The sequence below is a fragment of the Syngnathoides biaculeatus genome, chromosome 8 (assembly GCF_019802595.1).
Source record: "Syngnathoides biaculeatus isolate LvHL_M chromosome 8, ASM1980259v1, whole genome shotgun sequence".
Classification (NCBI taxonomy): Eukaryota; Metazoa; Chordata; class Actinopteri; order Syngnathiformes; family Syngnathidae; genus Syngnathoides; species Syngnathoides biaculeatus.
The window spans coordinates 19,822,750-19,838,765 of NC_084647.1; the positions used below are offsets into that span (position 1 = coordinate 19,822,750).

The window sequence follows — 16,016 nt, forward strand, 5'->3', positions numbered from 1 at the left end:
AGCAGAGTGCCTCGGTTGTGGGAAGCTCGAGAGGACTGATGGCACAAGCTGGAGAGGGAAATGCCAGTATTTTATATCCTGGCCGAAAAAGTCACCCTTTCAGATCAGAACTGAGAGGAGTCCGAAGAGGAAAAAAAAAAAATTGAAAGATACAGAATGTCAAACCGAGCTTCTCTGTCGATAAAGTCAGTCAAAGTGAGCCGCTCGGGGTTATCTCGGTGCAGGAGGCCAAAAGCAAAAGAGTGAAAATGGAAGAAGCTGCAGAAGTGACGACTGTCCTCCTCCAGCATTAAGAAAAAAAAAAAAAAAAAAAAAAAAAAAAAAAGGGAGCTTGATACGGAGGGTGAAATGAACCGGAGGTGTTGATAGACACCAGATAGGGAAGCAGGCCGGCCGGGAGATGCTGCGATGACTGGCGCAGCTGAGCAGGAGGGGATAGGCGGGCTCCGCTCCCCGTTCTTTAATATAGATCTACGCCGATTAGCCCGGCCCGAGAACACGAGACGTGTCCGTCAGCCGGTGGCAGGGAGCGAAGAGGAAATTGCCGCGATGGAGGGCACGCAAACACCTCTGCATACGTGCGTGTGGAAGGAAGCAAAGGGGTGGCGAACCTTAAATTAAATCCAATACAAATAAAAGTTTCATGCCCGGCTCGTTAGACGAGCGCTCTTTCGTTTCATTTTAACTCTGCTCGGTAAACCGGGAAACCTCGTTTGCAAAATTCACTCGGGAGGAATACTCGGTGATGACGAGGAAGCACACAGATTGACCTTTGCCCTGCGTAGGAGAATTCACGCCAACAAGACCCATAATCGTAAAGTGATTACTGCTTTGATAGTATTAATCAAAATTGTCATTATGTTAAGAGCCTTTTCACAACTCTCGTATCAGATGTGATTGGATGATAAAAGATAACGCAGGTGTACCCAATGTTATGACCAGTGATTGTTGCCACACTAATTATGGTGCGCATTACATTCAGAGAGCAGATTTAAAGGAACTATAGCAGCTTTTTTGCCATGTGCCGTAATTTCCGACCTACAGAGCGCACCTGAGTATAAGCTTCACCCAGTACATTTGTAATTGAAATTCCATCTGGTACATGCATAAGCCGCACCTGTGTAAAAGCTGCAAGTGCCCACACTGAAACACAAGATATTTACAAACAAAGACGAAAGCGTTTTCAAAGTTTTAATTATCTCAGCTTAACGTAGCAACAACACGGTAAAAAAAAAAAAAAAAACATACAACTGCCGCAGCAGCTACACAGTAGCAACGTGGTAGCACAGCACTAACAGGACGGTTAAAAAAAACATACCGAAATCACTGAGACGTGCCAGTAACAGCAGCAACTTGCTAGCACAGCGCTAACAGGCCTGGTTAAAAAAAAAAAATGAAAAAAAATAAAAACTTACCGTTAAAAATCACAGAGACACAGCAGTAACGCGAGCGCAGTGCTAACAGGGTCAGTTAAAATAAAACATATTGGTAAAAGTCACTTCCTCGGCACATATATTCCACCGGTCTCACTCTCATTTTTTCGCTCGAGTGCCCCCTTGCGGCCGTTAGAAAAAAAATGCACAAATTAGCCGCATCGCCGCATAAGCTGCAGGGTTGAAAGCGTGTGGAAAAAAAAGTCACTGTATATAGACTGGAAATTACTTTAGATTTGAACACACACACACACACACACACACACCACACACACACACACACACACACAAAAAGAGGTTTGCACTGGTAGAAAACTACTGTAGAACACAAACCACAATCAAGCCATTTCCATATTATGCCTTTCACTACAAATGAAAATATTCAACCTGTAAGATCTCCCACAAAGCACCGAATAAAAGCACATTTGATTTAAAATACACTTATCTTGTTATGCACAATATGTCCTTCATTTTCAGATGCTTACCATACGCTGTCGTGTTTGCCATTTTCAGGACTGTAGAATCGCATTACATCATAGTGGACTTTTTAAAATATTTTGGTTTCTCACGCCATCAGAAGGTTATAATATACTCATAAGCAGTACTTGGTGTTCAGGATGGGCAAATGCAGGGCCGATATTGCCCTTCTTTATAGGTATCAGGTACTCGTGATTAAGTCCTCCTTGACAGTGGTTGGTGCTACAAAAGGCCTTTAGTAAGAGTAATAGTGGTATTGGTAATCGGTATCAGTATTGGTGAGTACTTAACTAAATAAGTGCACTGGTCAAAGTCTGGAGGGGGAAAAAAAAAAAAAAAAGTTGTATGAAACAACCCTATGCTGTGCCATTTTGTACCATAAAAAAATGTGCTAAATAACTGACGGAGTCACACAAAACTGGGTATTAATAACTACAGAATGATAAAACGTAGAATACCTTCTTCACTCGATCCCGCTTCATCCTGCAAGTGTTCATAATATCGTGACAGTTTTTAGGAACAAGCAAACAAAACTTTGGCAACAGACGAAAAAAAAATTAATCACCAAAGACATTTTGTTTCCCTTCATATAGCTTTTATTATCTTGTATATTTCTATAGGTTTATTCTATACAGGTAAGGATGTCAACACACTCTGGGTTGTCTTTTGTAGACACATCGATCTTCTACGAGCTCGAGAGGTAACTTGAGGGAGTCACGTCCTTTCGGGCCATTTGGCAGTTGACAACAACGAGAGAGCATTTTTTTGTACACAACGCCGTCTCGCTCTCCTGCACACACCTTGAGTACATTTCACGCGCGCACGCGCACACACACACGCACACACGCGCGCACACACGCGCACACACACACACACACACACACACACACACACACACACACAAACCAGCTACACGGTTTAAACAGGTTTTCACAGGATAGATTACGCCACTACCACACTGAGGAAATACACACATTGGGATGGATGTACAGTACTTGCCATATTTGAAGTCTTAAGTCGACTTTTAGAAGTTGACCTTGGTGATGCTATCAAGTCCGTATTTGGTTTCTATTACCGACGCCGCCGCAACACGACCACAAGCTCAGAAGGTGACTCGAACGCGCGTCATCATTATGCAACGTAAATGTGCTGACGTGACGGAATGCAGATGCCTGTCAAAAAGAAATGCACATTTTGTTTTGCGCTTGTCGAAGGAAAACAACTTCGACGTGAGGTTTTTTCTGGAGGCCGATGTAACAGTCCGTCATGCATACACACATTCAGTACAAATACATGTCACAAAAATACACCGCTTCGCAGTGTTTAGAACTCAGAAAGTCTGTCTTTATAGTCCAAGAAAAAAATGGAACAACAATACCGTCACATCGCATGAAATATGAGCAGAACAAATAATATATATTTGGTCTCAGTGACGAGAGAGAATACCTGAATTTTGCTACATATTAGAATGCATAACTCATCTGTATATTATTCAAATGATGGCATGAAACAGAAGGGAAGGACAATCATGTGTGCACTAGTTGAAATGATCAGTACAGTTTGAAAATCATTGTATAAAATAAGTGTTGCCTGAACAAAAGTGCAGCTACGCTTCGTCAAGAAATGGAAAGATGTCGTTTACGAAAACCTGCTCACAAACCCGGACTGAGCCGAAGCAAACGTAATTGATGCAACCAATCATCCTACCTATGTTACATCCCCAAAAAAAAAATTGATGCATATCAGCTTCACAAAGACATCGGGTGCGAGAGATGCATGATGACGAGGCAAACGTGGTGAAAGGTAGCCTTGATGTTTTGTACTGGCGCGAGGGATCCAGAAGAGGGGGCTCTAAGGAGCTTAAATTGCCACAGGAAGGGGGGGGGAGATGGACGGGTCAGACTGCGTTGGTGACTATGAAGCCTCGGTGTTGCTCATTGCTGGGCTCAGGAGTGATGCTCTTTGATAAACGCTGCAAACCATATTTACAGGTCAAATATAAACTAAAATAAAAAAATAATTCTCAAAAAAATGGGGAAAAAAAGGGAATCTGTAGGTGCCAGACGTGATTATGCGCGAGTCCATTATCTAGCAATTAGCACATTATTACATGCATACTACAGTGTTACACTTTTCAATTATTTTATGACTGAAGTTTTATTAAAAAAAATAAAAATACTAGCGAACAAAAACCCCACTGGTGAGAAAAAGTTTGACATTGCTCACACTCTCCGGTCCCCAGGAGTTAACATGTTTTTGTCATGTGCTGTCTATGTTTACACGGCAGCATGCTGACAGTACGTGTCAGTGTCATAGCGCGCCTCCTCAGTTGTGTCAATACAGGACAATGCGGCCTTACGACAGCTTAGCACGATATTATAACCATGTTGATAGGATATCTAGATTTTTTTTTCACATCATTACAGTGTGGCAGGTGTGCGACTGTACAAAGCAGTGGGTTGAGTATGTGGAACGAAAGGACGTCCCACTTCCTAGTCCGTGTGGGCAAGTGACAAGCCGACCAGCATCACCCGCGGGTGTGTTTGTGTAGCCCGGAGTTAAACGGCAAAATAAAAAGCGCGAGGGAGGGGCATACCTGTTTGAAAGTGCCCTTGGCATTGATGAGGTGGTAGACCATGTAAGCAGGCACGCAGATTAACGAAGACACCCCGATAGTGTAGCCAAGGGACGTGGTCCAAGGTGGGTACTGGTAGTCAAATAACTTGACGTCGGGGGGGAAGGCCAGGAAGCTGATGATGATGAACTGTAAACGGAAGATTAGTTTTTTTTGGGGTGGGGATGAAATAATAATACCTTTACAAATGACAGAATAGGAGTGTTTCTCTCATCTCTAATTAGCTAATAAAGTAGGTCATTCTCAACCAAGTTCATACCTGTAAGTGGGCAAAGAAATGAACCTTAAAGGGAAAACAATAATAATAATCATAGTAATGAAAAAGAAGAAAAATGATACGACCTCAAAGCACCTCACAACAAACGTTCCAAAAACTATGCGCAATGATTTACATATTCGCTTCAAGGAAAAAAAAAAAACAATTTAGGTTTCAAATTTTCTTGGTATCGGAACCCTTGGGTGATACCTGTTCTGACAACGAGACAAGAGAAAAAAAAAACAAAAAAAAAACTGCACAATACACTAAGAAAAAGGAAAGATAATAATAATAATAATGACAACAACAAAATCAGTAAGTGGTGGGAACCAATGAACAAAATTAAGATAAATGATTTCACATTATGTAGTAACATCTTTTTATATATAAATATTTTCATATTTTGTCCAGTTTTCCCCAATGTCTCTCAAACTTATCTTGTTCTTGCCTCAAGATGAAAGTTAACTTCTCCGTTTTAAAGATATCTTGAAATACTTTAATGCAATCCTCAACTGTGGGAGTATTTTTTAATCAACCTTTTTCTTGTAATAGCTTTTTTGCTTGCTAGTGACAAAATACTGTCAATATATTCATTTTCTGGACCCCTGAGAATGTCCGGTATTAATCCCAAGCATAAGGTTTCAAATTTTAAAAAGAATCCTGACTTTCATAATTATCTCCATTTTTTGTGATGAAATGATTGGACTGTCCCAGAACACATGAAAATGTGTCGCCTTATTCTCTCCGCAAGGTCTTGGATCCGGCGAGATCCTAACTACATTTTCCCACCCAAATTCTCTCAAGGATACAGCAGAAGTACTTTTCCACTGGTTGGAGATTAATGTCTGCCAAGTTTCCACTTGCAGTTTAACATTACGTTAGGAAGATGAGTTGAATGCGGTGCGCGTGCGTCCTGGTTTCCACGGCTTTTAGGAGTAAAGTTTGTTGACGCAGACAAAAACGATGTAAATATACAGGAGGAATTTATGTGGAACTATAGCAGTTGCCCGTTGTGCTTCCGAGAACCGAAGGATAGCTGACCCCAGATAAGATAAGAATACTCGCTTCTGTGTACGTGCGTCTCTCACCAGCAGAAAGGTGGGGCAGATGGCGACCCAGCAGATCCTCCAGAAGAATCCCGGGTGAAAACCGAGCATGACCTGGATGTCGTTGCAGAAGCGCGTCGTACCTGAAACACACACACACACACACACACACGTTCATCTTCAATGTGTGCTAGTGCGAGTCTTGATTTTCAGGACAGAACTCGGGGCCAAACTCACCGTAGAACCAGGAAACGGCGATGACTTCAAGCAGCACCACAGTGATGACTGCAGGGCCTGTGGCGTACTCCTCGAACAACTTCACCACAAAAGCGCCTCCCTGATTCAAAAAGGAAAAGGACAATCGCTGAAAAAGCCTTTTTCCTAAATCGCTCCTTCGCAACGAGCCTTGTGCACACACGATGGTGAGAACATGTTGCACGTGTAGAGCACAGCCGTTAAATAGCCCCTTACCTTAATTGAGGGGCTCTGAGGGTAAAGGAATTACTACGGTACTTTCTCATGATTGCAAACTGCAGCTAATTACATTAGCTAACTGTAGCTACAACACACACAGAAGCATATTTATATACTTAAAAATAGGTTTGTCCTAAGACATCAAGGAATGGAATGAAACTACCGGAATTTCGGCCCATAAGCCGCGACTTTTTTCCCCACACGCTTTCAACCCTGCGGTTTATGCGGTGATGCGGCTAATTTGTGCATTTTTCCCCTAACGGCCGCAAGGGGCCACTCGAGCGGAACAGGTAAGAGTGAGACCAATGGAATATATGTGCCGAGGAAACGACTCTTACTGGTCCGACCCTGTTAGCACCGCGCGAGCATGTTACTGCCGTGTCTGTGATTTTCACCAGTTTTTTTTTTTTTTTTTAACCAACCCTGCTAGCGTGGCGGCGCTATCATTAGCGCGGCACCACGAGCATTAAACTCTCTGTGTACCGTCTTTGTAAATATCTCGTGTTTCAATGTGGGAACTTGCGTCTTTTATACGCCTGCGGCCCATGTATGTACCAAATGGTATTTCCTTTACAAATGTACTAGGTGAGGCTTATAACCAGGTGCGCTCTGTAGGCCTGGAATTAGGGTATTAGAAGTTAATACATCACAGCAATGCTGTAGTGATTTCCAGATCAGGACTGGAAAGAGTGCATGGTTACGTTATTTTAATCTAGTTTTTAGCATAACCTGTACATAAAGTGGAGGAGAGACTGACACGACTTACATATGTGAGCGTGGAGAGCGCCCCGAGGTAGCAGACGCAAACGAGGCCAAGGACAAAGCGCTCTCGTCTCTTCACAAGGACGTTGGGGAACTCATCGAGCATGGCGGTGACCACCCCCTCCAGACCGGCAAACTGAAGAGGGGAACACAAAGGGAACTGACTGGAGATGTGAGTGACACACGCAATGTATACATATGTGTACTGTACTATAAAATTACACAAAGGAACTCATTGTACAGTAATATCCACAGTCGTGAAATGAAGGGGCGGCACGGTGGATCAGCTGGTAAAGGGTCGGCCTCACAGTACTGAGGACCCGGGTTCGATACCGGCCGCGCTCGTGTGGAGTTTGCATGTTTTTCCCGTGCCTGCGTGGGTGTTCTCTGGGCACTCCGGTTTCCTCCCACATCCCAAAAACGTGCAACATTCATTGGACACTCTAAATTGCCCCTCGGGGTGATTGTGAGTGTGGCTGCTTGTCTCTATGTGCCCTGCAAATTGGCTGGAAACTAGTTCAGGGTGTAACCTGCCTCCTGCCCGTTGACAGCTGGGATAGGCTCCAGCACTCCCTGCGACCTTCATGTGGATAAGCGGCAAAGAAAATGGAGGGATGGATGAAAAGAGGGCATAAAGCATTCCTGACTCCATGCTGATTATCAATATCCAATAAGAGCTTCAGAGATCTCTCTCTTTTGGGGGGGGGGGAAACACTGACACATTCATCACAGCCGACTGTGCGTCATGAGCGTCATGAGTTGACTTACTGTGCTGTCCAGACCCAACATAATGATCATGAGGAAGAAGATTATGGCAAAGAAGGTTGCAGCTGGCATGTTCGCAATGGCTTCTGCGTAAATGATGAAAAGCAGACTGGGTCCTAGGAAGAAAGAGACAACAAGTAAGGGGAGATGCTAGTTCAAATAAAGTACAACATGGCAGGTTCTGAAATGATATTGTGAGCTGAAATAAAATTGAGGGGAGTCTATTGTGAGAAGTCATATTTCCCCAACAATGCGATTATGAATAGAGATGTTCTGTGCAGTTTCTTACCAGCATCTTTGGCAACAGCATCCACATCCTGCTGCCTCATCTCAGCCATGTAGCCCAGCACAGTAAAAATCACAAAGCCGGACAGAAAACTGGTCAGGCAGTTCACCGAGCTGGTGACCAAAGCGTCCCTGGAAGGGGGGCAGAAAAAAGGATTGCGTGCGTCAAACGAAGAATTGTGTATCTTCTGTAGAGTCCAATGTGTAGGTTGTTGCTGTTGTGACTTTCGATTTTGTCCCATCGGCTCCTTTAGGTTAAACTTACTTGTAGCAGTTGTTGTGAAACGGGTTGTAGCTGGCAAAGGCAAGAAGAACGCCAAAGCCCGGACCCAGCGAAAAGAAGATCTGAGCTGCAGCATCAATCCACACCTTCAACACAACAATAAGGAACAAATTGTAGGCGGTGGAAAGAAGTAGTTCAATTACTAGTAATTAAAAGACAGTTTTACAAAAAAAAAAAATATTTTCATTTGTGTCCTGCTAAATGGAGAATTTGGGCATTCATTACATAAAATACTTGCTGGTGGTTCTGGTTCAAGGAGAAGTAAAAAAAAAAACAAAAAACATCCTACGAGCCCAAGTGAATCATGGACGATGTGTACAAGCTACACATTTGAGGTGTTTCCATGAACTAATTAAGTGATCTATTTTCCTTTTATGGGAAAATTGTTATCTCGATTACTGTACATAATTAATGACACAATGTCTGGATTCTCATCAAACTATCGGTAACAGATATACTAAATCATTGGAAAAAAATCCAGAATAAGAATACGAGAAAGTGAATAATCCGATCCGTTTCTGGCGTACCCAACCTCTGTGATGATGTTAACATAATAGTCGTCTTACTGTAGTGCTGAGCAGTTTCTCCCAATCAGGTTTGAGATAGAAAACCACGCCCCTCCAGGCCCCGGGTAGGGTGGCCCCACGGACAAGGAGCACCAGGAGGACCAGATATGGAAAAGTGGCCGTCACCCAGACCACCTGAAACAATAAATAAGTGAACCTGATATGGATCATCCTTTTAAAAAAAATACTTTATTGTCAATGTTTATGCGGGCGCCGTTGATGGTCTAAGTGTGACATCACTTCATACAGTTGATCTTTGTTCTTGTATTTCATTTGATGAAATTGAATCAAGTCAAGCTGCTAAAAAAAGACTTTCAGGTCTGGTTTGTGGTCTCATTGACTTAAGTGGCGAACTGCAGAAGACTCCTCTCTAACCGACTCGCCCAACAGCGATGACGAACGATAACGAGCGGGACATAAATAAAGAAACATTCCCCGCAAGGCAACCATCCATCCATCCATCCTGAGTGAGTGAGTGAGTCGGTCCCCCAATTAGCGAGCGCTGGGGGCTGCCGATTACCTTTCCTGATGTCTTGACGCCTTTCCAGATGCTAAAGTAGACGACGGTGAAGATGAAAAGCAGGCAGAGGGCCAGCTGCCAGCTGATGGAACCCAGCTGGTGCAGACCTGAAGAGCGGTGGACCTGCAACACGTGTCGACTGGAGTGGGGGAGGCGGGGGTAGTAGATGGAAAGAGACAAAATGATAATATGCTGACAAAAGTCAAAGATGAAATGGAGACAACATTGATTAAGGGCGGGAGCACAGATGGACCCATTGGAAATCACATTTGCTTTGAATAAAGTACACATTTTTAATAGATGGTCACTTTCTGTAACTTATTACATTTTGGACTCTGCATTTGGACAGACATCTTTCCACCCTTGTGTTGCTACAAGAATGTTTGCATACATGCAAAGTGGGCATGCTGTAGGTCGCATGACTGCAGTAGTATGGTGGGAAGGAAAAACATATTTTGCCTTTACAAAGAGAATAAAGCTGGGCTTTGGGTAATGTCAAATAACTCATTGTAATGTTTATAATTGTGACTTTATAATTGTCTATTATTGTAACTTTTTTTTTTAACCAGTCCATTGACATCAAAATTATTGTACAGATTCCATCAGAAGCAAGCGTAGCTAAGTGCATAAAGAAAAAAAAAATAACGGGAAGCAGAAGGAAGTGGAAGTGGACAGTTGGGACGGTCAAAAGTTAAGCACACAAAGCAAAAATAATAAGACTGGCGCCATCTATGTGGACAAAAGGAAATTCTGGACAACTTTTCAAATGGAATCAAGCACCTTGGACAAATCACAAAAACAGCCTGAAGGATACTGGACCAACCAACGGGTCTAATGTCCTTCCTGCAACATTTCCCAAAACACATTGTTAGAATGGATTATTATTACTATTATTTAAATATGAGGTGACTATATCTGGATTGAACAATTGGTCATACAGTCACAATGTAATGTAGCTCAGTAAACACAGATTCTGTTTGACAGATTTTTGTGAAGAAAAATATTTTCAATAAGCGTACAGATATTTTTATATATATTATGCACATGGCTCACTTTGAATTTCATAATGTGAAGTCTATTGTCTTGTTAATTGTACAGTTTCACATGTATTTTTGCAATACGTCAACATTTTTGCTGTCTTTTTTTCTTAAATATTGTTGTGGCTCTTGCTTCCTGTTGTACATAAATGCTATACACTTGTCATCTCCCTCTCGTCAACCCCCCCCCCCCTTGCATCTACATCCCACTTACATGCACTTACGTATAGAACTCCTCAGCGGGGGAGATGGAAGAGTTGGACCATGAAACATTCTGGTCAGTGGACATGTAGCTGTAACAGTTGCCCGTGTTCCAGCTGTTGGTGCACGTGGTCCACGGAAGGGTGGGCTGGAACGACGACAACAGGTAGTACAAGGCCCAGGCCATGATGGTGTTGTAATAGAAGGCTATGTAGAGGGCTATGATGCAGATAGCAAAGCCTATACCTGGACAAAAGAACAAAAAGGTGCTTAGAAAGAACTTTCAATGACACTGAGAAATTTCTGTCTTCCACATGTGTATGCAGTACTTTTGTCATTTGTTAAGTAGGAAAATATTTGGGGTGTCCTGGACAGATTAGTGAGCGCCACTTTCAAAGTTAGGCTCCGGCGACTGACATTTAGCAGCCTCAACAATTTGTATTTGATCCAATTTGAAAACACCTGACATTTGCCGCAGAAATGTGACAATTTCCATAACAGTCAGGACATCGCTGCAAATGTTCAAGGATTCAAAGCTCCTCAACAGGTTGAACGAACCCGTTGAAATCTTGACATGTCCCCCCCCCCCCACCTTCCAGCCAATTATCATGTATCATTTATTTTCACACTGCGAGCTCTTACTAACCCCCCCTCCCCTCTTCCCCATCTCCTCCTACCTTTGAAGATGGGGCAGATGTGTTTCCAGATGGAGATGCAGCCATTGCGGTGAAACTGACCGAGAGCCAGCTCCATGTAGAAGAGCGGGACGCCTCCAAACACCGCCATCAACAGATAGGGAAGCAAAAAGGCACCTGAGGGGAGGACAACAGGGACAGACTGTTAACAAGTTGGAGCGGAGGGATGGAAGAAAAGAAAAATATAATAGAAAAAATAAATAAATAAAAATGGATGAGGGAACGGCAGATCAGCTGGTAAAGCGTTGGCTTCACATTTCTGAGGACCCGGGTTTGATCCCGGCCCTGCCTGTGTGGAGTTTGCATGTTCTCCCCGTGCCTGCGTGGGTTTTCTCCGGACACTCCGGTTTCGTTCCACATCCCAAAAACATGCAACATGAATTGGACACTCTAAATTGCCCCTAGGTGTGATTGTGAGTGGGGCTGTTTGTCTCCATGTGCCCTGTGATTGGCTGGCAACCAGTTCAGGGTATACGCCATCTCCTGCTAATCGACAGCTGGGATGGGCTCCAGCACTCCCTACAACATTCGTGAGGATAAGCGGCAAAGAAAATGGATGGATGGGGGAACTGCAAAATAGGTGACAAAGGTGATTTTACACAGCGCAGTCAATTCTGAATCTGGAATCTCTTTCCAGTAAACGACAATCAATAAAAGGCATACGGTCGATTAGGATTAGAACAATATCTGCTTGGGAAAAAAAAAAAAAAAAAAAAAAAAAAAAGTACTACACCTTGACTGTCACTTTAATATTAACTTTTCTATTGTGGTTTTAGCTTGCAGGCTTCTAAATTGCAAAGACTGCACGCTTAGATTCTAACATGCATTTATTAATATCTCATCTCCCCTTTCTTCACTGGTATCTGATTATCAGTTTACTTCCTGTGAATGTGTGCGCATCTTTTTTTTGACAAAGATAAGCGTTGATTGAGGACCTGGCCAAGCAACAGGTTATTAAGCAGGCAGGAGACGGAGGCCATTCCAATAAAACAAAACCCCACCCAATTAATACTGTTGCCTGTATCAAGCGTCTCCTTGAGCCCATCTCGGGATTCACACGCACACACAAAACAGGAAATTGCACAGACTTTATTAGTGCAGTTTCAATAAAAGTGGAAAAGGAGTCTTTGTTTTGTGGGAGGGAAGGATTTTTGTGACTGACAGCCAGAATTGCTTAATTTTACTAGTCAGATTGTATAAATCCATCGCTTGAAACATTTACCATGTGTGGTAGTGTGAACGAATGTCCAACATTTTACCATTCTGAACAGGAACGAGGAATTTCTAACTGAATTTAGCTTTTTAATCACAAATTCAGGCCCAATTACTTCTCTCAGCTCTTCCCTGAAGTCAGAAATTAATCAAGCGCAACACTGACCAACTAAGAAAAAAAATATATATTTTTGTTCACGAAAGCAATTTGACATCTGAAGAAACAAATGTGCATTTTTTTCCTGCAAATACGTTTCAATAATATTAATTTCTGTTAAATAGCTTGTACAGACTGATGGTTTAACCATTGCAGAAAAATAAAAATTGCGAATAATTTAGGGCATCTGTTGCATAGCTCTTACGCTGGGTGGTGTTCTGATAAATGTGTGAAGCACTGTATGTGGATGTCCAGTACTCGGGACCAGCACAGGAACCAAATTTCACATTTGTCCCTTCATCTGAAAGTGATGAGGAAACACACCGCTCTTAAATGGATGCACATATTTTTGTGCTACTTCAGAAAACTCATTTTAGGTAGTGTTATTTAATGCAGATCTCATTTAGTCTAAAATTCACAGAAAAAAAAACAAAAACATTTTGACCATTGCGTAGTAACTCAGACTCCCTCCCCGACTCACCTCCTCCATTTTGGTAGCAGATGTAAGGGAAACGCCACACATTGCCGAGGTCCACTGCGTAGCCGATCACAGAGAGCAAGAAGTCCACCTTCTTGCTCCAAGTTTCTCTGGGCCGGTCCAAGCTGGTTTGTTGGACCACCAGAGTCCTGAGGCCTCCCAGCGGTTCAGTAGACCCGGAGCCGCCCGCGGGCCCCGTGGCCGAACCCGGAGAGTACGCTTCGGGAAGCCCCGCCCCCTCCTTGGAGCTCTGCGAGCCGCCGGACGCGGTGAAGCCGTTGGACACCTGCTGCCCGGAAGCCGAGTTCGGGCTCTTTGGTCCTCTCTCCGCAAGACCGTCAGGCAGCATCAGTCGACAATTTTCGTCCTGAGTAGCCTCCTCTTGTGCCTTCACCTCCTCGCTCTCCTTGCCTCTCTCGGGCTCGCTCTCCCATCTGTCCTTTGTCGACATGTTGGCCATCATCAGATCTTTTGTCTCCATCGGGTCACGCTGATTGTGGTGTTTGCGTTTTAGATGAGGCGGTTACGGCTGGGAAGAGGTCAGTGAAAATAAGACGGTCTTGCGGCCCGATACGGTGCCCATTAGGGTAACAAAAGTGAGGGGCTGAAGGGCGATGAGAGAATGGGAATGACGCGGCAGAGAAGTAACGGCGGCCTTCTCGGACGTACAATGGCGAGGAGAGGGCGAATATTGAAGAAAATAGAGCGTGGATTGTAGATCTGTTAATTGCTTATTATCAAAGGCTCGCTGTAAAAAGAAAAACCGAGAAAACATCACGTATTGACACAAGAACATCGATAAAAATGAATGATTGAAACAAAGTGCACTCTAGGTTCAACTTTGAACTTTGACTGTTACAATATACAAATATGTGAGTGGTATACAAATAAGCGATACATTCACAGCTAAAAAAAAAAAAAAAAAAAAAAAGGGGGAGGGAAAACACGATTCCCTGAACCTTTTTGTGTATCCAATTTCATACGGAATGCATCAGAGTTACATAACTTTAGTCACTCTTATCTGATAGTCGAAACGCGATAGTCAAGACGTTAGAGGGCAAGAAGAAGCGCATGAAACAACAAAACTTCCCAATCCCAATATTGAAATATGCGTGTAAAGAAACAAAAAGCAGGAAAAGCAAGCGCTTAGACTGCATCGGCATAATTTGCTGAAACGTTTGTCCAATGTTTGTTCAGCGTGAGGATAATAAACAGACCACAGGCGCTGGAAAGAAACAAAAACAGCAAGAAACTGAAATTTCAATCAAACCAACAATGACTAAACAAAAAACAGATGTCCTCTGAAAGTAGTAGAAATCATTTTTAAAAATCCGCATTTGAATTAAATACACATTGTTGTGCAATTAGTGAACAAAATGTTGTTTGAATCTATACAGAATACAAAATAAGACAGGATAATCAATAATAGATTGTATTTTCAAGGGAATATGAACTTATCACAATTAATGGCTGCAGCTGAGTTATTAGTAATACTTCAGTTAGATGCATTTTGCATTTTAGTACTCCGTGACTCAACGAATGGTCATCCTCATGTTAAAGGCGTTGAAAACTAATCATCATCTCGCCGATAACTTCATTTCATCATAATTCCCCAAAACCTCGGACCAAAATAAAGCATTTCAATGTGTAAAACCACAGAAAAGAAACATTTTCTCTGCAATCTAAAGTTCATTCACTCCACTCAGTAAGTCTCCAATCACAAAAAAGTCTGTTCCTAGGTGCGATTATTTATTTTTTTTTTAACAAAAGCTCCAAAATATTAAAGGAGATGCAAAGAATGAAACTCCCAAAAACTTTCACAACTATAGAAATTCCATTAAAACTGGAATATACTAAGCGCGGAGATATTAATTACCTGATGAGTGGCAGTCAGTTAAAAGACAGAAGCAGCAGCAAATTAAAGAAAACCGGCCAAGGAAACAACCGGCGTGGACTCGTACACCGGGAGAGCCAACTGGCCATTGCGCTCTTGAGCCTCGCTGGTTTCTTCCTCTCTCCGCCTCCACCTCACCGACACACACACACACACACACACTGACACACATGCAGCGAGACGCACAGCGGCGCAGCCGTCAAACATGCACAACAGCTACAGTATTTCAAATATACCAACTGTGGTCAGAAAAATGGACTACAATTCCAATATTGGTACACAGAAACGAACACTAACAGGTGGCAGTCCCTTTATTCCCCCCCTTAACTATAATTTTATGCTGTGTAGCTATCAGAAATCCCCCCCCCCCTTAACTATACTTTTATGCTGTGTAGCCATCCGAAATCAGATTATCTGAACTTTGAACAATATGTTGCGCGTACTTTATTGGACTTCTGCTCTTCGAGCTCATCTGGAAATGTCAAACTTTTTTTGCATTGATCGCCAACGTTTCGCTGTAACTCTGACATTGCATCCTGCTCGGTCCAAAATCTTAATTCAGTGTACATATCCTTGCGTGAAATAGTTATCTGCAACTGCAACATTGTTGAAACTTCATATCGGTTGTGACTTTTTGATTGAACAATTTGTTGGCATTCACTGTTTTTGCTTCTTAGTATTCATTTGGTGAATAAATTGCCTTCCTGAGGGTTTCTGCACTAAATTTATGAGGCTCGTGTAATCTGGTAAAAATACACATTTTAGGTGTCACGACCCTCCAGATTTCCCACAGAAATGCCCGACCGAGTGCCCCCCCCCGCCTACACTTTTGCCCTGAAC

The 16,016-nt window shown here is 42.8% G+C and overlaps 1 protein-coding gene across 1 annotated transcript; it reads right to left on the bottom strand.

Annotated features, from left to right (window-relative positions):
- Nucleotides 1-2,489: 2,489 nt before the first annotated feature.
- On the bottom strand, nucleotides 2,490-15,352 carry slc6a4a (solute carrier family 6 member 4a). Its single transcript, XM_061827749.1, has 14 exons — nucleotides 15,159-15,352; nucleotides 13,286-14,030; nucleotides 11,418-11,552; nucleotides 10,764-10,986; nucleotides 9,503-9,641; nucleotides 8,983-9,117; nucleotides 8,399-8,502; nucleotides 8,138-8,265; nucleotides 7,852-7,964; nucleotides 7,088-7,219; nucleotides 6,085-6,184; nucleotides 5,890-5,990; nucleotides 4,507-4,674; nucleotides 2,490-3,882 (listed from the first exon to the last, which is right to left on the bottom strand). Exons 2-14 carry the CDS (start codon nucleotides 13,761-13,763, stop codon nucleotides 3,808-3,810), a joined length of 2,031 nt encoding a protein of 676 aa, XP_061683733.1. The 5' UTR covers nucleotides 13,764-14,030; nucleotides 15,159-15,352; the 3' UTR covers nucleotides 2,490-3,807.
- Nucleotides 15,353-16,016: the final 664 nt, after the last annotated feature.

Bases quoted from the DNA above. Each gene is read 5' to 3' on its own strand.
- slc6a4a (XM_061827749.1), bottom strand. From the start codon at position 13,763: ATGGAGACAAAAGATCTGATGATGGCCAACATGTCGACAAAGGACAGA. The intron at 9,118-9,502 runs GTAATCGGCAGC...TTATTGTTTCAG, and splicing joins GCGTCAAGACATCAGGAAAG to GTGGTCTGGGTGACGGCCAC. The intron at 8,503-8,982 runs GTAAGACGACTA...GTTGTGTTGAAG, and splicing joins AGAAACTGCTCAGCACTACA to GTGTGGATTGATGCTGCAGC.